General features: G+C 41.0%; 1 protein-coding gene across 1 annotated transcript; it reads right to left on the reverse strand.

The window, feature by feature from the left end:
• Nucleotides 1–18,758: 18,758 nt before the first annotated feature.
• On the reverse strand, nt 18,759–22,741 carry fzd1 (frizzled class receptor 1). Its single transcript, XM_049584037.1, has one exon. The coding sequence runs from the start codon at nt 22,398–22,400 to the stop codon at nt 20,739–20,741; it is 1,662 nt and encodes a 553-aa protein (XP_049439994.1). The 5' UTR covers nt 22,401–22,741; the 3' UTR covers nt 18,759–20,738.
• Between the last annotated feature and the right edge of the window lie 357 nt (nt 22,742–23,098).

The raw sequence follows: 23,098 nt of genomic DNA on the forward strand, positions 1-23,098 counted from the left end.
AACATGGGGCAGGGAAGCATTTAGATTCTGGTTGGTTTCTGAGTGTCGGAGCAAAATGGGTAGTGAGAGCATGTATTGGCGGGGCTCAACAGGAGCCCACAATTTTCCCTTGCCCTGTGCCTCCTGGCATGTTAATCGGGCCCAGGTTTCTAAATAAAATGTTAAAATATAATTTTGAATGTAGTCCTTGTAGTTTAAATCCAGTTCAGCAGCACTTAAACTTCATAAATTGGTTTCATTGCTGCTCTCTGTAATGTATTTTCTGGTCTTAGATCAGAACTTCAGCTAGCCAGTAAAACCATTTCCCACTCTGTTTTTGGCTCATTTACTCCACTTCTCTTAAGTACCTTAGAGTGTCTCAGAAGGCTCAGTTTGAATAAAGAAAACTCTTAAATAAACGGTGTATTTAGGAAATGCCTGTGTGCACCCACAGAATAACAGACTGGGTGCAAATGAACGTAGTATACAAACAAAGGGACACTGAGGTATTAAATATTTGGTTACAAAAAGAAGATGTAGCATGAAAGAAAGTATGGAGGTACGGTGCTAATAAATGTGGAGCTGTTTGCCCATGCTGCAGGACTGCAGGTCTGGTGTTAAGCCAGCCTGGCTCAATCTGTGTTTTTCTCTGTCCTCTCTATGGGCTGCGGCAGGGTTTCTCCTCACCAGAGGTAATGATGGCCTCATTTTTGGCCGAGATTTGGAAGGAACAGGAAATTCTATGGCTGTCCTCTGAGAGGTGGTTATATTACTGGGACGCCACTAATAAAGGCTGGTGCCGGCCTGGGATTCCATGTCTTGCTCTCTCCCTCTCTTTTCTTCCCCTCTGAAGTCTCTCTTTCCAGCTCTCCCTTTATTTCTCTCCCAGAGAAGGGCTGCAGTATTTGGGACTCATCAGAAAGCACATCCATCTCCGATAGAGAAGACACAACAAAATAAATAGGTCTTTGTCTGTTTGCTGAAAGTCACTGACTGCTACTTACTGCTATGATTCCTCCCCCCTTGACAGCTGTTCTGTATAAATCACAACACTCACACTGCAGATTGTTCACTTCCCAAGCCAGTGATGAGGCTGCCAGCCACACTCTGGCAGAGTTTCCTGCTCAGGCCTCACACAGTGTTAATACCCACACAATCCATCCCCCTCCATCCAACTTCTTCCTGCTCAGTCAAAAATGATATCTGAGAGATAAAGCTTTTTGAAGGAGGCAGGCTTTGCCCTGTCTCATCTCCGGCTGGTGCACGAGGTGGTGTTGAATGTCAGGCTGCAGAGATGCTACAGAGTGTCTGCAACACACATGAACTATTAGTGTCTACAAACATTAATGAGATCTATTAGAGAACTGACTGCAAGTAAACAGTCTCTAAATACTGTGATAAAGAATTAAATCCAAGTTGATTTACTAGCTTTTTTCTCTGGAGCTTTAAGCTGCATTTCATAGACTGTTTTCAAGGTCAAGCATGACATCTCATGCTCAACATCTAAATACAGTAAGTCAAAAGCAACTAGAGGTGTCTACCAAAAGACAGTTGAAATGGAATTTAAGATACAGTTTATGTAGTCAGGCTGAAAGTTGTTCATTGTTTATCATTTATCATTGATTCCTCCTTTCAATTAATCAATTGTTTACTGCCTAAATTGAAAAAACAAAAACAAACCAAAAAAACTGTCCATAACCCAAATTTGTTCAAATTTCAATTACATGAAAGTGAAAAAAAGGCAATCCTCTCATTTGGGAGGTTGTGACAGAATGTTCGCCATTTTGTTTGTATTATAATAGTTAGAATTATAATAGTTGTTGATTAATCTTCTGTAGATTTACTCGTGAATAGACTGATTTCAGCACTGATGTAATAAAAATTTTTTATGTAAAAGCAGAATTGTTTTCAATTCTCACAGGAGGAAAAAAACAACTATGAAGACGTAAGTGTTTTTCATTGATGGATAGAATTAGACTCAATTCCAAACAACTGTTTTCTTCTCTTAATAAGTTTTCTGCTGCTTCACAATAGTTAGAATCAATTGAATACTTGGACTAAACATATTCCACCCACTTCTCTGGCTGACATGTCGTCAGGGCAAAATGTGGTTCTGGTGACACATATTGTAACGGAAGCTACCACAGAAACCATTCTGAGTACTTTGGCAGCAGTTTATACTGTCTGTCTTTCTCTCTGTCTGTCTGTGGACAGACTTTTTGTCAATGGGATAACATCACAACTCTGCAAGGTGCAGTCATGAAACTTTACAGATGTGTAGTTAAGATCAATTTTGAAACCCATGTTTGAGGATGGGTGTCTGAGCAAAGGGGCCGGAAGTAGCAGGGTAGGAAGTAGGGAGGGAGCCACTGGCCCCCAACTCAAGGTTTTTGCCTTACGCCCTCTTTGAAAGGTGTTCTTACATTTTTAAGTTATTATTGTCAGTGGCATTAAAGGGTATTAAAATGACAATAATATTGTTGATCAAATTATTTCTATCAAATAAATATGTATTTAATTATTCTGGGGTATTTTGTAATTTGTATTTGTCTTTGTCTGTCTGGCCAAATAAGCTAAATGCTTTCTGCATGTACACATACTGCTTGGGAACTGCCCATTGGTCCGACATCCCATTGTTCCGACATCCCATTGTTCCGACCATATTAAACTCATTGTTCCGAAGTCCCGTTGTTCCGAAATCATCATGATGCACTGTGGTTAAGGTCTGGTTAGGTTTAGGCACAAAAACCACTTGGTTAGGGTCAGGAAAAGATCATGGTGTGGGTTAAAATGAAAAAGAAAGTGGCAAACACATAAGCTGTGAGCCTGCTTCGCCTCAAGCCTTTCCGAGCTGACCCAGAGCCGGTCGCGGCGCACCATCAAGGCAGAAATACGCCCGCCGGGAGCCGTTCAGCACTGCGGACCGTCAGACTAATGGGATGTCGGACCAATGGGCTGTCGGACCAATGACATGGACCCTCCTGCTCATCAGGATCCCCCAGTTTTCCTATATCTTCCTGTTGATGCCTCATGTCTTGTTGTTTTTTTTGGTTTGGCAGCTTGTAAAAACATAGTCATAGATTCTTCACAATGTTGACAGTGCGTCCCACCACACATACATATGGGCTACATTTGAAAAGGAGGTATTTGTCATCTGTAACAAGAGACATTTTATATTTGTGCCCATCTCTGTCTGGGACAATATATCGTACACAAAAAGTAGTTATTGATACTGGAACTGGAAATCCTTCTGTACTATAGTGAAGATGCACTGACCTCGTTTAACAAAACACGATAAAAAAAAAAACACATTGTGAAGAAACTGGAAAACAAATCTGTGTGTGGAATTTTGTTGGTTCAAATCACAGGATGGCTGAGAAAATTGGGGTCAGGAATAATACTCTCCTTTCCATACTGTACATAACTATTTCCAGTGCACTGACTGAACCTCTTGTGTTGTATTGCTTTAACTGTGCAGCTCCAGCAGTTCAAATGTGTTGATGAACTGCAGGAATATGAGGCAGAACATTAGTAGAGTAACTATGAAGCTTTTCAGATTCAACGTCTTCATAGAATAATGGATTACATATAAAACAAGATCACATAGCAATAGGCCAATAACAAATACAGATTTTTTATAATCAGCGTGACAGCGTATGTGTATACTATCTACAGCAGCATGTTAGTCATCATTTTTGGTCTTAAATATGAGCAGTCACTAGAATTATAAAAGGTTAAACACAAAGCTTGATACAAACGTGAAGCGACTGCTGTGAGATCACACATATGATCCCACACTCCATTTTGGGTATGGAGCATTGTTATGGAATGAGTCATTTAGCAAGGTCTAACCCCCACCAACATGGTTCTCATTACCCTCGCCATAGCCTTGAGTGTGCTGGCATAAACCCCCCTGCTCCTCCCCTTTGGCAACACACACACACACACACACACACACACACACACACAGAGAACAGAGAGCGCTGCAGTGTGGATATTTATACCCAGGTCTGTGTTTCCCATTAGGACGGCTCTGCCTCTGTCTCTGCTCCACCACACAGCGCTCGCTGCAGGAAATGGAACTCTGGGTTCAATCACCCAGCAGACACTTCTCTACAGTCCCAGCACTTGTCATGAAGCAATGATGAGGGAAATCCTCAGCAACATGTATGCAATAACAGGGATCTTTGTCTGGTGTCAAGCATAAAACTCTGTTGGCACGTTGTTTTCCATCTACTGGATGTGTTTAGCTCTGTGTATTAATAATGATGTAAAGGTAGGTGAAAGGAAGGGAAATCATATATTTAGAAAAATGCTGTCACTGCATACTGTGAGAACTGTCATACACCCTATGACATTACAATAAATCCAATATGTTGAGGGTCAAACTGTCATAAACAAAAGTTTGATTGAGATTCAGCTTAGGCTGTCAGAATGGGCCTAGGTTAGTGAGTTACAAGGTAGAAAAAAGTCAGGGGACTCTGAGATTGGTTGTCCCTTTAAAATGTTCTGAGATGGCCTTGTTAATACAGCTAATGGAAGCTACATTCTGTGCCCTGGCAGCCTAGAGGTTGGCCTGAGCTATTATGGCCTGGTTCAAGTCTGCCCGAGGACTTTTGCTGTACTCGTTTCCTCCCTCTCTATCATTTCCTTCCATCTCTCCCATCAGCTCACTATTAAAGGTATAAAATGCAACAAATAAGTTAAAAGAAGCTACAATTGAAGTAATATTGACTAACCAATAACATTACCTCTAAGAGGGTGGGCTCCTTTAATTATTTCTGCAAGTTAGAAGCTAGTCTGTCTCACCGGATGTAGACTGTAGGTATAAGCCTACCACTGGTTCAACCTGGCTCCTTCCGAAGTCATCGAATACCGACACTAAGGCAGTGACTTCGTGTCACACACAGATGAAAAAAGCCTTTCTTTCATATTGGCATGATGCGCAGCCGGGCACTGTCAGTGTCTAATGGTGTCCAATGATGTCAGGGGTCATGGCTGGACAACAAGACAAGGAGGCAAAAAGTCTGAGTAGGGTGGTTGGATGGATCCAACAATCACCGACTTTCACCCAGGAGGCTGGTGTTCACTTCCTGTATGTGAAGCCAAATTCTGTTATTTTTTTCTAAACCTATTGATGTCCGTGTGTTGGCTAAATGTAACCATGTGTGTTTGTTGTAGAAGCAAAAAATGTCAATTCGTGGTGTTGTATTGATGTAGTACGTTTATTTTGAAAGAGACTGCATGCAAACTGTACATTTCCTGTGAAAACAGAAGTGTATTTTGAAAACACAGAACGCATGTATTAGGCTGAAGTTGACATACAGTAGCATCCCACATATGTTGACGTGGAAAGTCCACCACCAGGCAGCAAGTGACAAGGTCAGAGTGAGAATGTGTTGATTGACCAGCTATTTCAGCCAGCATTCTCAGGGACTGTATAATGGACGTGTCCACAGTGACATCACCTATTGTTCGGTGATATCCCATTCTGAAGCGTCGGTTTTGGCATTTTGGCTGTTACCATTTTGGATTTTTGGAGCCAGATGCTACTAAATTTGGAAGAGAGGAGCTAACCATAACACTAGGTGCTAGCCTCACTGGCATGGTGCACATTAACTGTGATAACGCAAATGCTAACGCTAATTTTCGCTAGCTAAAAAGAAGCTGAAAACCATTACAACAAAAAAAAAATGAACATGAGACCCCTCAGAGGGTCCTTTAGTACAACCAAACATTTAAATGGATGAGTTCTACAAAACAAATCACCACCATACAGTTGTCATGAATGTTGAAATTACCACTAGAGGCCACAACTTTTTTTTGAATCAGGCTGTAACATGTTTATTTCTGCTGTAGAGTTATGCATTTTATCATGGGGTCTATGGCAACTGACTCGCCTTTGGAGCCAGCCTCAAGTGGTCACCAGAGGAACTGCAGTTTCTGACCCTTCTGTGTTGGTTTCATTTATCGGCCCTGGAGGTTATCAGTTGGGTTCCTCCCCTTTTACTATGTATGTGCTATCATTTTGCGAAGGCGCTGCACTGTAGGTTTAGCAAAATGATTAAGACTGGCTCAGAGGAATGAAAGAATGATACTGGGTGCCTCCAGACCTTTCTGTAGCTTTGACACAACACTGTGGAGATAGGTATGGCTACTAGCAAGATGCTTACAGTGGTCATGGCTGCCATACTGAGGAAAGTAGGCATATGAAATATTCAAAGGCCATGGATACAATCATAGATTTACCCCAGTGTTCACCACATGTCTTTACATTTAGCACTCATGCTTTAATGTATCTGTAGATTTTAAGCAACAACTTTTGGGTGAAAGTTATTGTGGAAAATTCAGGAAATCTCATGCTAATGTGAAGGGGGAAAATGCACATGGGAGGTGATAGTGCCCACTTTCCATCAATCAGGACAATCATAAAATAACAAGATTTGATCCAAAAATAAGAGGCAAGTTAACTTTACCTCTCGTGACACCCCTGGTTACTGTGAACCCATGAAGTCTTCATGAAGGGATAAGATATGAACACTGGTTGACTGAACCTGTAAACCACGTGGCTCTTCAGTTCGTCAGTGACAGTTTTCCTCTCCCTTTGTAGCTCTCAGAGGCATGAAACTGTAGCTTTACTACTAAGGCCTTTCTTCTCCTGGCGGCTCTTATCTGTAGCTCTTTAAGAGACAGTCAAGGTTGAAAACAGACAGCTTCCATTAGGGAATTTCATGCTCGCATAGTTTCATTCAGCTCAGCCTCAGACACACAGAGAACAGGCGCAGAAAAATCGAATTTGATAGGTTTCCTCCCTTCAACTTTTTTTTCCCTCTAGGGAGCAGTTAAGGTGCTGTGACACTCAGCATTGAACAACTGGAAGTTGAGTCAAACCTGACTTTTTGACTTTATCTCTGAACATATATGTGGCTGATCGGCACCATTGTTCATTTTTGAGAGTAGTATTGGCTATTTGTAAAACTTTGATTTTGCTGAATTAATGAACAGAGTAGAAATTCAGAGAGAATGAGATACTCACTGCTCACACTGCTCTTAGCGCTAAAAGTCACTTTTTCAATTGGTTATTTGCGATCAGGATGCAATATTATTGAGTTATGCACAAGTTGTATTGAATGGATTTTGATCTGCAAGCCACTAGTATGGATCTTTAATTTGCTGCTTTACACTTGCAGAGGGGCTCAGGTTCACACTAAGCTGCTTTTTTTATACACAGGTAGTATGCAGGGTCAGTGTTATGTGTGTAAAAGTCTGGGTAAAGCAAAGTCAGTGATTTCTTTAACATTATAGGTTTCAGGTTAAAAAATATTTGTTGAAAATGTGGAAAAAAAAAACGGAACTGTGGAGTTAGACTATTAAACTGTTTATCACCGTTTCAGTGTCCAGTATTTTTTGGGCGGGCCATTCATCATGGCTTGATGGCGCACTGGAGCCATTCTTCACATAACCCCTCCCTCACTTTATAAAAACTAACTTTGTTCCAGCTCCTTCAGTGGACATGCCCTTAGCGACTCAGAGCAGAGAATACTGCTATTTTTTTCACAATTCTGAAACCTAATTTTACAAACTTGGTGATTTTTGAATCATTCAAACTTGGTGTTTAATAACACATTTTTCTGTCGTATTTCAAACTCTGAACTAAGCAGTAACCTCAAGGGGCTAAAAAATGAAGCCGACATGGAAGTGCCAAAAACTGCAATTCTTTGAACAGCCACTTGAGGCTGGCTCCAAGAGCGAGTCAACCCTCATGGACCCCCATTTTAAAATGTCCAACTTTACATCAGAAATAAACATGTTTATTGTCTGGTACCAAAGCATTTTTTGGTCTCTGTAGCTAATTTCAATATTCATCACAACTGTATTTTATTTTATTAAAAGTTATGATTAAGTGTTGGCCACTTTGAGTCACTGACCGTCTGCTGATAGCGTCCTCAGCTTCTCAGTCAGATCTGCCCCTCGCTCCACCACAAGGCCAGCCTCTCAGTTTGATCACTTCTTGCTCCAAAAATCCAAGATGGCGACTGCCAAAGTGCCGAATTTAAGGCTTCAAAACAGGAGTCCACAAACCAATGGGTGACATCAAGGTAGCTACATACATTGTTTTGTACAGTCTATGCCCAGAACACATATTTATTTTTGCTTCATCCAGACTTTAAGTACAGCGCTGGATGTGGTTAGCCTAGCTTAGCATAGACTGGAATCAGGAGGACACATGTAGACTGGCTTTGCCCAAAGTTAAAATAAAGTCTATAGAGTGGTGCAGGAATGAGTCCTTAAACCCGGAAATGAGTTAACATTTTTGCACTCGAGGCTAAACTTTATAGGACTTTACACAAATCCCATTGCCAACCAGGTTTGGAGGTGTAACTGCAGAGTGACACAGACACACCACTGCACAAATATAGATGCACACAATGGTGTAGGCCATGTGTGTAGGTTACGGTGTATAGAGCTGACGCACAAGTATATGTTTACCTTGAGTCATGTGGCCATGGTGTAATTTGTTTATAGACTAACATTAGCTTTTAACCTCTGCCGATTGCATTTACACTTCAAAATTTTTTATAAAAATGGTGTTCATTTGTGAAGATTATCTTCTTGAACAAAACATGTAAATGTTTGTTTGCCACAGGGCTTATTTTCTGCAACAATCCAAAATCCAATGTAAAAATCACCAGGCTCTTTGTTGAGGGAACCAGGGCAAAGCTAACTTCCAGCCTGCAAACACAGACCAGTTTATTTCAACCTCTTCAACACAACTATTGATATGTTTTGTCACATTTGTTTAATTGGTACACAAACAAAATGTAATAACAGCAATTTGTGGTATTAGGAGGAGTTATGTGCTGGAACTATTTCTAGGCAAACAACAGCCAGGTGCAGGGGCTGTGTGCAGTGTCACAGTATCAGCTCTTCCTGAAACCACAAAATGTTTTTTGTGTTTACACAATGTGTTAATTAGTGAGCTTTAGAGGTATTAGTAGGCAAATTTTTGTACATTAGACTAGGTTTAAACAAACCACATCCTGTAAGTTTGAGCATCTGTCACCTTGTGTGCCATCTGAAACGTGCTGGAGAAAGAAAAATGATTGTTGAGTGTCATTCTCAGATCATCAGATACCAATGCTTTGGGTTGACAGTCGGACCAAACCACCAACTCAAAGCACTGGTGTTTGGTAGTGGTTTCAGACATGACAGAATTGTAGTAAATCAGCATTTCATAAACTGTGAATCTGACATGGTGGTTTCATGTAGACTGAAGACGAAAGCATCTGAGAGAGGGTAGATTGGGCAGATGTGTTGAGTGGAGAAATGGGTGGGAACTTTGACAGATAATCATGCAACCCCCCTCCCCCTACATCTCCCAAGACTCAATGCCCCTGTTACCGACACTGTGTTTGGAGCTGCTCCCTCCACCATCACACACTATCACAAAACGTCATTAGGATTTGTGCTAAACAATGACAACAAATCCTTAGGGTGAAATGGAGAACCTCTCTCTGCTCTCACTGTCTTGTAATCTCCACACTGGCATTAGCACAGAAACAAGGCCATATTTAGGTTTAGGCATGGGTGGATTATGAGACAATGGGCCCCTGGGCACAGATATGCAAGGGGCCCCACAGCTTCTCCTATACAGGAGCAAGACACACAGACTGTGTAGCGGGTTGGCATCTCTTTATAGTTGTTAGGCATCTTCTTTGGGTTTGTGTCTCTTTGACATCATTTTGTGTCCTTTTTAGTCATTGTGTGTCTCATTGTGGTCATTTTGAGTCTCTTTCTTGTTGGTATGTGTAATTTAAACATTTTGAAGTGAAGGCCAGGGGACCCCCTGACACTTTGGGCCCGTGGGATAGTAATCTATTCATGGGTATAGGAATTCAGCAGAATTTATCTAAATTGTAACGCTAACGATATGTGAACACATGCATGTAACTGTTGTCTTTCTGTAGATGGGACCAACAGCTGAAGGAAGGAACAGAGATAAAAAGGGAACAAGTGAAAGGCAGTGATCTGACTCGCGCAGCATAGGCAGTGACATACGTGGGTGTATGAGTGAGAGACAGCCTAAGAAGTATATAAAACAACACATCAGTCATCCACAGGTGGAGACAGACAGGTGGAGTTCACAGTGTAGGCAGCATGGTGCCAGCTCATTTGGCGAGATGCTGCCACTGCTGCTGCTGCTATAAGAGAGGAGCTGCAGAAACACACTGCTGACCTTGAGGCAGTTTGAAATTCAACAATGAGGAGTAAAATAGAAATCTTGGGGAATAAAGAACAGTGGAGGTCCACTTTCCTGAGGTTCTTATTTATAGCACATTCCCCTCAGTGCCAAGAGTACCCACACTGTATTCAAATATTCTGTTTCATATACAAATAGGTGTGTGTACATGCAGTGGAAAACATACTGTGAGAAACTGGCTATTTGCAGTAATGAGAACTCTAAGGATTATAGTGTTTTCTTTCATATACTACAGATTATGTGTATTTTACATTATTATTGACCCTTTTCCAATGAGTATACTACACATTTTAAAATCTTATATTTCCTTTTTTAGTTTAATCTTTTAATTTTTGATTTCATAGTAATAAATCAACACCCAGTGACTTGAAACTTGCTTGAGTTAGTGGTGAAAAATACATTAGTGCACCTACTTAAATGCCATACTTAAGTATAAGTTGAAGGTACTTGTACTTTACTTGTATATATCTATTTGTTGCTACTTTATACCTGTTCCACCTTGTATTTCAGCAGGGCTGTAACCAGGATTTTGTAAACACTGAGATCATGAGTCCAGATGCCCCCCACCAGAACCCCACTCACCTGAGAAATTTCTGACAAGTCACCGACCAAACCCTGTAATATTTCTGGAGTATTTAAAACAACAATAACCACAACCACAACAACAAAAACAAACAAATAAATGAAATAAAAAGAAAAGAAAAGTTTATTCATCTAACCTAAACAATAAATAAACAGCTTGCTTTATTTCAGTTCTGTTTTTGTTACCCAAACTAGATAACCGGGTAAATTTAAAGACTTGAAAAAGGATCAGGATGAGCTTTAAAACAAAACAAAAACAGACAAACAAAAAACAGAATGTTTAATGCGGAATTTTGAGTTTCTCTTTCCTAAGGACAGAGGGATGATTGTGATTTGTGATATTGAGCTTTATAAATAAAATTGATTGATTGATTGATACTTACTCATTATTTTTTATTTTAATTCATTTTACTTTCTCTATTTATCCGTACTTATATCTGTCCACTCCACGGTTCAATAAAGTCTTATCTTATTTTATCTTATCTGTTCTGTTCTCATCTCATCTCAATAATAGCCAGATTCCCAGAGAAATTACAGAGGAAATGGCTGCTGTCCTCTCAGCTGTATAGCTTCAGTACAGCCCTGTATTTCAAAGGAAATATTGTACTTGATATTATGTGCATTTGACAGCTTTGCAGATTGAGGGCTTATATAGAAAACCATCTGTACATTTTATGAAATATTTTGCATTTTAAATTACTCAACATCAGTGGTGTAGTGGAGGGTATAAGCAGGTCTATGGGGTGTACCCACCTCTTTTTCTGTCCCTTTACAGTATACCCACCCATCAGCCAAAAAGGCCATTGGAATATATTGGAGAGTAAACTCACTTCCTCCCTGGTAACCAACTACCAAGTAGTACACTCACCTCATTCACTACCACCACACCACTGCCCAACAATAACTATCATAGTTAGAATGAACTCCATCTCGACCTTCTACAACATTACAGAGTTGCTCACACATATGCATCAGTGATACTAAACAAATAATTATAAAATATTTAAAACAATCTGTTAGGAACCTTTTTGCATCCTGAGTACCTGAACTATTAAAATTTGAGTAAATGTTGCTGCCAACACTTTTTACATTAATTTTTGACTATTACTTGTCATGGAACATTTTTACAGTATCACTATTTTTACCAAGATAAAGTATCTTAATGTGAATGTTTCTTTCATCCCTGACTTAAGTTATCATTGCTCAATGATGAGCTGCAGACATACTCTCCAGAGCAGTTTTCACAATCATGCTATAAAACCATAAATCATGACAATAACAGCAGATTTGATGTTCACTGTGAGTATTTAACTCTGCAAGTTGATTTTCATATCACATTTAAATGAAGTGAAACCATGGGCAACCTGGAAGAAAGGAAAAACAGTGTGTTATGCTTTGGAAAGCGGTCAGCTGTAATGTATCACTGTTTGTATTGTCCTTTTGTATTTAAAGTGATAGTTCAGGTTTTTGGACAGATTAAAACCTTTTGGTTACGTGTCCCCCGTACATCTTCAGAACTACTTTTTCTCCAGTAAGCTACGGGCCATTGCTCAGAGCAGGAAGCTCGTTGACAGTAGTGACACCGTCACATCAGAGCTACAGATGGTCAGCGTTTCACAAAACTTCATGTCCAAAAACCTGAACTATCACTTTAAGGCTAAACTAAAACTGCCTCACAGCACTGTCCTGAGTTAAAGTCAGGTTGTTTGTGTTTGAATGTCATGCTTTGTTTCTTCTACAGATCATTTTCTTGCGAAACCTTCATCATTCCTGGGTGTACGAGGCAATGACAGACGTGGCGATGTAAACACAGAGGCAGGCTCCAACAGGGTCTCCTGGGAAAGCTTTACGTCTAGTGACCGAGGTGATTCAGATAAAAACAGAAACACGTGGCAGCAGCAGTAAACATCTTGCTGGGAGTAGCAACGCTTTCCAAATTGGCCTGGGGGAGGAAAACTTGCAAAACTGGTACTATAAAATCTTGTGTGGCTATTTAAGCTGGACGGTGACTCAGCCAATTAGTTTAACATTCTTCATAAAGTGCACCCTGAGGTGATGCTCATCGGAGCAGTCTGAAGAAGCAGGCAGGTCTAAAAAGGCCCACAGCAAAAACAGCTGCTGACAAGCAAGAGGTACAAAGGTGGAAACACAGAGCACAAGCGAAGTTGGCCTGCAGCCTTCTGTGACCTCAAGGAGCAACAGAGTCACACCACTACACGCTGCTAGCAGTTCTGCACTGGCCTAAAGCTGAGACCAGAACCACGACTTTAACCTACAACCTGATTGGACCCAACTAATAATGCCAAATTTGAGAACTGAACCTGACCCATTACCCATTTGATGTTTAGCACCAAACTAACTGTGGGAGAGAATACAATTTTCTTTTAATCTGAATCTCCAACAGGTTCATCCTCTAAATACATTTTTCTGTGATCCTGTGTATCCTATAGACTCCTACAGACATATCCTACAGACTCCATTTGAATAATCAGTCATTTAAGTGTTTATAAAGCCAGCATATTTTCACATTTAACTGAGTGAATTAAGGGTTTTTATCAGCCAAACCAGAGTAAGTGATTGTTGGAACAGTGGAAAGACGAACCAATAACGTTTTTGTGAGTTTCACTTTGATTCTATTGACTTTGAATTAAGTATGTTTTATGATGATAAAATAACTGTTTATTTGAATGGAGTCTGGTGAGTTTGGTGCAAGCACTTTCAGGGCTTTTTCTGGTTAAACAAAACAATCTAAAGGCACAGACACACCAACCAACACCGGAGAACTAGTGGTGTGATAACCCCTGCTGCGTTGCCTCTTGTCGCCGTGTCTTGGCCAAAAAGTTGCACACAAACACAACAAAGCGACAGCCAACAAGCAAATATGTTCTGCACCTGCGTGAGGACATACCCTTTCATACCAGCAGATAGCAGTGTTCTGTAAACATCATTCAAAAAGGTAAACCAGAAAACATCCTAAAGCTAGTTACCCAGTTAGCATATCAACAACACAATCCAATGTTGAACAAACAGAGCATATTTACTGTGCGCCACTGAAAAATAATACAAACCATCAGGAAACATTTCTGCTGAAGAGCTCAATGACTAAAGAAAAAAAAAACTTACCTCATATAACAAGTTTGTTTAGACCTTACTCCTTCTTGACTTTAACTTTTTGTTTACATTCCTCACTTCTATTGTGTTGAGCCAATCAGGGTGATTTCATTCACCAACAGGCTCCGCCTATTCAACATTGTTACATTGCAGCCTGTTTTGCAGCTGCTGGCTGCAGCGCTCTAACTCAATACTTGACCAATTTCAAAAGTTGTTGTCTCCATGAGTCAGCTAAACACAAAAACATAGGAAAAAAGGGTCCACGTTAAATAATACCTAAGTTACCCTTTAGGACTAGTTATCTCAGGTCTAAATCTTATTTAGTCTATAATGGAGTGTAAAAGGTTTACAAAAACATGTTCTAAGTTAAGACAGATTTTCTTCATATAGATGAAGTCCTGCCACTTTGTGACGTTCATTTTTTAAATAACTCTTGTTTTCCTCTTTTCATTCTTATATTTTTTATTAATCCAGTGACACAAAATATAACAATTTAAGAAACTGCATTTGGAACAAGCAGTATCACCTTCAACACTGGTAGAAATCTTTCTTGCTGTAAAAAGTCTTGAAGACCAGAACTCATGATCCGGTTACTCAAGATAATCCACAGACCTTGTTGCGAGCAGTTTCACGTAGGAACTGTTTTCTTTGTACAGAACTACACCTGCCAACCGTATCAGCATCCAGAGTGAAGTGTGCATCTACTGCTAGCTCACCTAGCACCACTGAGCTAGCTAATGTTACAGCTCAGCCGAGGAGGATGCATTAAATGTTTACATCTCACGCTGTCATGAACATGAGCATCTTGTCCATGAGTAGATGCACACTTCCTTCTGTGCAGTGATATGACTGCGGGGTCTAGTTCAGTAGAAAGAAAATAGTTCCTACATCTGCACACAACAAGGTCTGTGGATTATCTTGAGTAACTAGGTCATGATTGCTAGACAGAGAAAGTGCTGTTGAGTTTTTTCAAATGCATTTTTGGTCACTTTGAGCACCACAAGCTGAGTGCCATCTACTTTCACTATATTAAAGAGAAGGCAGACATCTCCACGGCTGATATCGCCAACACTCTGCAACTCACAGCAAAACAATCCAGATTGATAGATAGCACTACAGGTAAGAGGAACAATATATATTTTTGATTTTAGAGTGAACTCTCTCTTTAAGATCGATATTGCAATGTCAAAAGAAAAAGGCAGGCCTACATTATGAGCTACTGTTGGAGAAATATTTGTCTTTCTACAACAGGAGCTGGAATACTGCTGCTGCCTGATTTGATCTTTAGCTACACCAAAAGCATGACATATGTAAAACAATATTCTCTATGTTCATATCCAGATCATACAGTGGAACCAGATGTGAGTATTAAAGCTACTGAGCAGAGCAGGACTGTGAGCCCCCGACCCAGCCACAGCTTCAGTTCTACATTATTATGATGAATACAAGCCTGCAGAGAAGTCTGCGTTACAACTGCTGACTCCTTCCAGTGTTTTATATCTTCTGTCTCCCACTCTTTCTCCCACTATTGTTGTTCAAGTCCATGTGGGAGATGAAATTCACAATAAGACTCGTGGTAAACCTGTAATATATACTAAGGCAGCGACTGACTCACCATGGGAAACATACTGACTATTCAGAATTACAGTGTCAAAAATATGTTCCAGTTTCTAACAAAGAAGGCCACTCTTCACAGTTGTCATATTCATACGACAGTCCACGTCAGAACTCAAAGGGCCGTGCGCTGGTGGATTTAAAAGCCGTGTAACTGATAAAAGGGGGAGCAGCGTGGTGTGAGGAGCAGCCTGGAACAATGACTGTGGCAGCTGACCCATGAATGTGGCTGCCACACCAGGGTCAAAAGCTTTTTTAAGAGCTGTAGTTTGTGAGTGTCACTGCACACAAGGTCACGTAGGGATTAGGCCACATTCCTGCAGTGCAGGAAACAAGTTGCCAAACTGTAATTGTTAGTTTTTACACAGTTTGTTAGCAACTTGTTACGAGATTCATTCTTTTCCTAATACAAATGAAACATCTGCTGTCTTATTCCCAGAGTCAGGTGACAAGTTTTATATCAATTTCATCTCTGTGCATTCAATATAAAAATACTGTAGCTCCAGGATGTGTTTAGCCTAGTTTATCACAAATTCTGGGAGCATGGATAAAATGCCAGACAATAGTGGAAAGTAACTACATACTAACGACTTCATTAAAGCACACTCTGGAGGTACTTGTACATGAGTATTTCCATTTTATACTACTTAATATGTTCACTGCTGTAGTTGGGCTGATTTGTCTTCCAATCAGTGGCACCCCGAAAGGACAGGGCCATGACTACTGTAATACAATTGCTGCCCCCATGGTGAAAATAATTGTAGGCCAACATTATGTCTTTAAGAGGCCGTGGCATGCTTATTTTTCAAGACAGTATAAAGGTAGGGTATTTTGTGAACTATACAACCTAGGGCATCCACTGCTACCAACCATAGACTGTATATGAAGATGCTTGTTCAAGTGTTGGTTTTAATTATATTTGTTTTTTTATTAGTTATTTTACACTATACAAGGGGTTTGACATCATGATTGATGGTTATGTGAGCCAATCAGTGAGCTCATGATCAGTGGCACTGCTGGCCATTGTGTGGACGGGTGTTTGGGCAGGAACTTGACACTGTGGTGATTACTACAGCACAGATTGTGGCTTCAAATGATGTCACTAGCACAAGATGGCAGGGGCCTTATCAGGGGTATTTTGGCTTCATTTTTGTACAGCGGGGTTAACTGAAGATGCGTCTTCCATCTTTTTATACAGTTTATGGTACCAACCATGTCGGCATGGCTTGTCAGGAAGGGGGCTAAAAAACACTCCAAGCTAAATTTTGGTAAGGAAACAACTGGCATAGCCACTTTCATAGGGGTCTCTTGAACTCTCACCTCATAATATCTGAATGCAGACGGATTGTTTGGGTGCCCACAAGTCTCCCCTAAACTTTAGATGTCTAGTTCCCAGCAAATATTTTGTTCCTTACAATTTACTCCTTCAAAATAAAGCTGTATATGTCTTTTTAAGGAAAAGGACAACCAGCCTATTTGTACAATGAATTCCTTAACATATAGATATATAACACGTTAAAACAAGATTGTTGTGGAACTCAATATGTTATTATATCTGTATTAGTCTTTGCATGTCTAATAATTGGTAATATTAACTGTAACATAAGAAATTAAAGTAAATCAGTATGCCATTGGTTAACTCTCTGTATTGATATAATTTTAACTAGCTTATATACTTCAACAGCATTCATTAAAATTCCTGACATTAGGTTATGACTTTTGGTTTTGGTGTGTCACCCAAAGATTTTCAGTGGTCCCATTTGGCCAACCCTTCGAAACTGTTCAGAAGGACAAGTGAAAGAATTGCTGAATGACAGATTGCATTGAGTTACAGAAGTCATGATGTAATGACTATGGCTCTCCATTGATGTTCTCGCTGTCATTTGATTTTAAGGTATAGAAGATTGATTTCAAGTTTACCAAGTGTGTCTAAAAAAGTGCTCACATGCCCATATGTACACAGAAAGACTGGTTGGTTATCTGTCAGTTGTCCTCCTGACCACACTTGCCTTAAAGCAGTTAAAGAGATGGAGACAAAATCCAGTCCTCCTTCTGCACAGAGTTCAGCCACAGTTAATTTGAGGACTCAGCAGGTAGAATCAGTCAAATTAACTTGGTATCTCCTAAAGTAACATTCTTTCTTGAACAGAAATTCCCATTTGTGATAATATTCCTCTACCGTAGCTCAGCAAGGAAACACAAAGGCAGTTTGTACTATAAAAACAGAACGTATTGAAAATATCCATTTGATTGTGCTAACTGTTGAAGTCTCACATTATCTTACAGTGAATGCACAGAAAGAGGACTGTGGGTTTTGTCCCCTATCACTTGAAATCTTACGAGAAGGGATCAACTCAGCATGTGCAGGAAGAATGATTTTCAAAGACCAGTAACTTTTTCAGAGCACAAATGTCATGTGAGTATTAAGAAGAAACCTGAACATCCCCTTTAATGGCAAAGCAGCAGATTTCTGTAACCAATCTAAGGAAAATAACAGACATTTTACAACAGCTTGACAGTTGCAATGGTGAGATTGTTTTTATTCTCATAAAGCAATCAATGTAGTGTATATATAAGATTTTTTTTCTATAAATATAAAGGTTCTCTTCATAGCAAATGCAAAGGAAATTACTTCAAAGCTGTGACTATTGTAGAGCTGTCAACACAATAAAAGGATTATTATGAACCGGAAGCACCGTGTGGAAGAGCATTTGACAAGAACACAAGTCACGATGTGTGTGTGAGCCGAGCTGCACTGACAGCAGCCGCTCTGCATTTCAACACAAGGCTTCCTTTCTCCTGCAGTGGAAGACATGCAAGCTGCTGGCTGCTCTTCAATCCCACAGCGCAGACACGCAGCTATGTTCACCGGGATCAAATTACTCTGCAGATCAACCCCGAGTCTGCTCTCAACAATAACTGACATATTCAACCTTCAGGTTAAAAGGATGTGCCAGTAAAAATGAATCAAAAATATGTTTTGTTCCAAACATGTATGATATGTGCATGGCAAACAACCTCCCTCTCCATCACCTGTGGGTATAACCATATATACAGTGCCATGTTCAAGTTTGGACACCCCTTCAGCTTTTCAACAATTAGCTTGACTCTGATGAAGCTACAATAATTATAAAACATAGTTTTCAGTCATATGTATGTAAACTTTTATCCCTTGTGCCATCAGACTTTTAGATATAAATAATTAGAAAATAAAAACAGATGTGGATGAACTGGCTGTTCAGTATCTGAGAGCATCACCTCTCATCTCAGATAAAGAAAGGGGGGTATTATCATGTATTTTCCTTTTGAAACCTGAACTACCTCGAACCCTAATCTGTCCATAAGCCTCACATTCCACAACAGTCTCATGTTTTTAAAAAACTGAATCCATGCTACATCTTATAATTTATTAAAAAAAATCTACTGGAAGTAGTTTTTAGCTTTTGCTGGCAACAAAAGTCAAAAAATGATCAGAATTATATTCAAAACCTGCAGTTACAACATATCTGAGCAGCATGGGACGTGACAGTAACAATAATTTTCATTATAGATTTATATGCAGTGTGCACAATTAAAAAATAACCTTAAAAAAGTCAGAAAAAAACACCAATTAAAATGTTCCAACACCCAAACCAAGATATATCCAGTTCACCATCATTAATGACCAAATGAGGCATTTTTGCTTGATAAGTAACTGAAATGATAAATCAGTTATTAATAGAATCTGATTAATTTTCTTTCAAAAATCAAATCCATTATTCAAATCATCTTGGCTCTGCTCTGCTGACACAAAGGGTGCACCTTCTTTTCTCTCCTTTAGCTGAATTATACGCATGAAAATAAATCTGGTGTTCTTATTGCTCTGGTGTAACACACAACATGAATTGGGGAGCTAAATAAACTGTAAAGTCCAAAGGGTGTCCAATGATTTAACACAGCACTGTATGCAGGAAAAAACTGGTTTAAATTTAAAATGTGCTTTCACACGCACACAGCTCTTCTGCTCAATTTGCATGTTTTCCAGCTGTGTGTTTTAAAAACTCAAATTGCCACTGCAGGCAGATTTTTTAATTCTAAGTTCACTAAACACAAATACAGTCCATTTTGAATCGCTGTTAATAAGGAATAAACGAGTATTTGTGCATGTTTAAGACCCTTGTAGCACATGCATTTCACATTACAGCTCACACCATGATGAAATGTTTGCTTTGTTTTAAGCTGTCATTTAATACACCAGTGGAAAACTCTCATCTGCTTTTATTTTGGTTAAAGTTGTGAAATTGTTGTGTCACACTGCAGGAAATCAACCACCTGCATTTGCAACAGTAACATAACTATAACAAAAATAAGCAGTTGTGATGGTCACTGTGCAGAATTCCCTAAATCGAGCTATTTAAACGTACCTGTGGGATGATTCACAAATTGTAGCTCAATAAAAGGAAAAATGTTTCCAGGTAGGTCAGAGAAACCCAATTTCAGTACCGCCGGAGAGGAGGCAATATTGTAAAATACACATACATTTCCGAACTAAAACATGCAAAAACACTGGTGTGGTCCTTTAACGTGGCATAATTACGTGTGCTTTATTTGGAAAGGAATGATATAACTGTCAGGGCCTGAGCTACAGACCGCAAGCATCTGTCACAATGCCTCACATTCACAACCTGTGCACCAGTTCTTGTCCCAGACTGCTGACATTTCCCTTCAGACCTGGGCAACTGCTGCTCGACTGTATAACAGACACAAACTACAGCTGGTTAATCAGGATAAGAGGGAGCCACGAGGAAGCACTTGGGTTTCACGGGACTCTGCTTAGAATAGACCCACCGCTCACAGGCAGTTCACTGATCAAAGACACAAGCACTCCATGTGAAATACTCCCAGTGGTGTCCACAGTAAGTCAGGTCATGGGACCTCAGGATCCTTGATGGTCAGCTGGCTCTTTGTGATGATTAAGTACAATTCCATAATGTCCAAAGTATGAAAAAAAGGTGTTTTAAAAAAGAAAGAATTTCTTAAAATCTTTAAATACAAATATATACTTACAAAAATCTCACAAATGCATATGTACATTAAAAAACATACCAAGTATCTTCTGCAAGTCCGAGAAAAATCAAAAGAAAATAATGAAGTGGATTATCATTCAGTTTGTCACTAAGCAGTCTGTGTGGGGGGACAAGGTTGGACCACATTACACTGTGGTCTCCCCCTGTTTACTGTTGGCCAGTCTTGTGTAAAACCTCCTCCACGAGTTGAGGGTCTTCCCAGACCAGATCCAGAAGCCAGAGGTGATGCCCACAATAAGCGTCATGAGATACTTTATCATAAAGACGGTGAAGTCAGGACTCATGTTGGGGTGGTTCTGGATAGGACATGGCACGGCGTACGTCTTACACGTCTGGCTGATCCACGTCCTCTCCCACTGCTCTCTGAAAGCCTGCTCGTAGAAGTAGCAGGCAATGACGATGGTGGCCGGCACAGTGTATAGCACGCTGAAGATCCCTATCCGCACCATCAGCTTCTCCAGCTTCTCCGTCTTGGTGCCATCATGCTTCATGATGGTCCGAATGCGAAACAGGGACACAAAGCCTGCCAAGAGGAAGGAGGTTCCGATGAACAGGTAGACAAACAGAGGCGCCAAGACGAAGCCTCGCAGGGCATCCACGCTGTTGATGCCCACGAAGCAAACCCCGCTCAATACGTCTCCATCCACCTGCCCCACAGCTAGGATGGTAATGGTCTTGATGGCGGGCACGGCCCAGGCCGCCAGGTGGAAGTACTGAGAGTTAGCCTCGATGGCCTCGTGGCCCCATTTCATCCCTGCTGCCAGGAACCAGGTGAGAGCCAGAATGACCCACCAGATTGAGCTGGCCATGCTGAAGAAGTACAGCATCATGAAGAGGATGGTGCAGCCCTCCTTTTTGGTGCCCTGCACCACAGTCCTTATGTCATTGTCAAACCTGTCATTACAAACCACCCTGTCCTCCAGTAAAAATCCAGCAATGTAGGCGATGGACACCATGGTGTAGCAGCCGGAGAGGAAGACAATAGGCCGCTCTGGGTAGCTGAAGCGCTTCATGTCCACCAGGTAGGTCAGCACGGTGAATAAAGTGGACGCACAACACAACACTGACCAAATGCCGATCCATATCCTGGCGAACTTGAGCTCCTCCTCGCTGAAGTACATCATCCCGTGAGATCTCTTCGGCTCACAAGGAGCGCCGCAGTTCTCCTGGCCGAGGAAGCGGTAGTTCAGGTAGGGAGGCACCCTCAGCGAGGCCGGGCACCTGAACTGACCGTTCATGGGGTCAGGTATCGTGCGCTCGGTGGGGTACGGGCCGGGGCCCTCCGGCTCGGTGCGGTCTGACATGTTCTGCCCGACGCACAGCTCCCCCGCGCCGTGCACCGGGAAGGTCTCGCACGCGAGGCTGTCGGGCCACTGGAAGCCGAACTTGTTCATGAGCGCCTCGCAGCCCTGCCGCGCGCGCTCGCACAGAGAGCGGCACGGAGGCAGCGCCTGCTCGAGCACCGTGCACACGGGCGCATACATGGAGCAGAGGAAGAACTTTAAATCCGGGGAGCACTGGACTTTGACCAGCGGGTAGAACTGGTGCACCTCCAGCCCCGCATCCTCCTGGTTGGTGTGGCCGAGCAGGTTCGGCATGATAGTCTCGTTGTACGCGATGTCCGTACACAGCGGAATGGAAATGGGCTGGCAAAATCCGTGCTCCGGTATAGACATTCCTCGGTCACCGCCGCCGTACTGCCCATTTACTCGGAAAATTCCCACATTTAAAAACAGAATAAAAAACAGTAAAGTCCAAACGGTGCGAAGAAGCCTGCTGTAAACCATGGTGGAGAATGTATCCGCTGCTGTTAGCTACTTTGTATTTGTTGCCGAACTAACTTGGTTCCCTCGCCAGGCAGCAGGATACTTCCTTGAACGCTCTTTGTTGGCGTTTCTTTGCGGGGTAATAGCAGCTTCTTCCAGCGGAATGTCACTGTCCCTTCCCTCCGGCTTCTCGCCGCGCCGAGCTCATAGAAGAATATGAAAAAAAATCCCCAGATTTCAACGATAAATCTCGGCGTCTCCGGCTGAAATCCACAGAAAAATGAAGCGTACTCCTCCAAGAGAGGGTTTGATCCAGCCTTCAGTGCACCCGACACAGTGTCAGTCTGCCGTTCAAACCTGTTCTGCTCTCCCTCACTCTCACTCCCGGGAAAGTCAGGCTACGCAGCATTATATAGCACTTCCGGTCAAACACTTCAAAGTAAAAGCGTGTAATAAAGCATTGCACTGAATAGGTTTTTTTCTTCGAAAAGTCAAATACGTCGTGGCTATATATCCTAAATATGATTCTTTTTTTACGCCGCCTTTCTCTTATGGACTCCTTTGAAAAAGAGATTTTTAATGTCAGATATTCAACTGGTTGGATCCAATATGAATGAATAAAAAAATAAATAGATTAATACATAAATAGATAAATAAAAAAAATAAATAAAGAAGAAAGAAAAAAGTGCGTAGTTAAGAATAGCTTATGCGTGCAGTTT

This window comes from Epinephelus fuscoguttatus, linkage group LG8, assembly GCF_011397635.1.
Source record: "Epinephelus fuscoguttatus linkage group LG8, E.fuscoguttatus.final_Chr_v1".
Lineage (NCBI taxonomy): Eukaryota > Metazoa > Chordata > Actinopteri > Perciformes > Serranidae > Epinephelus > Epinephelus fuscoguttatus.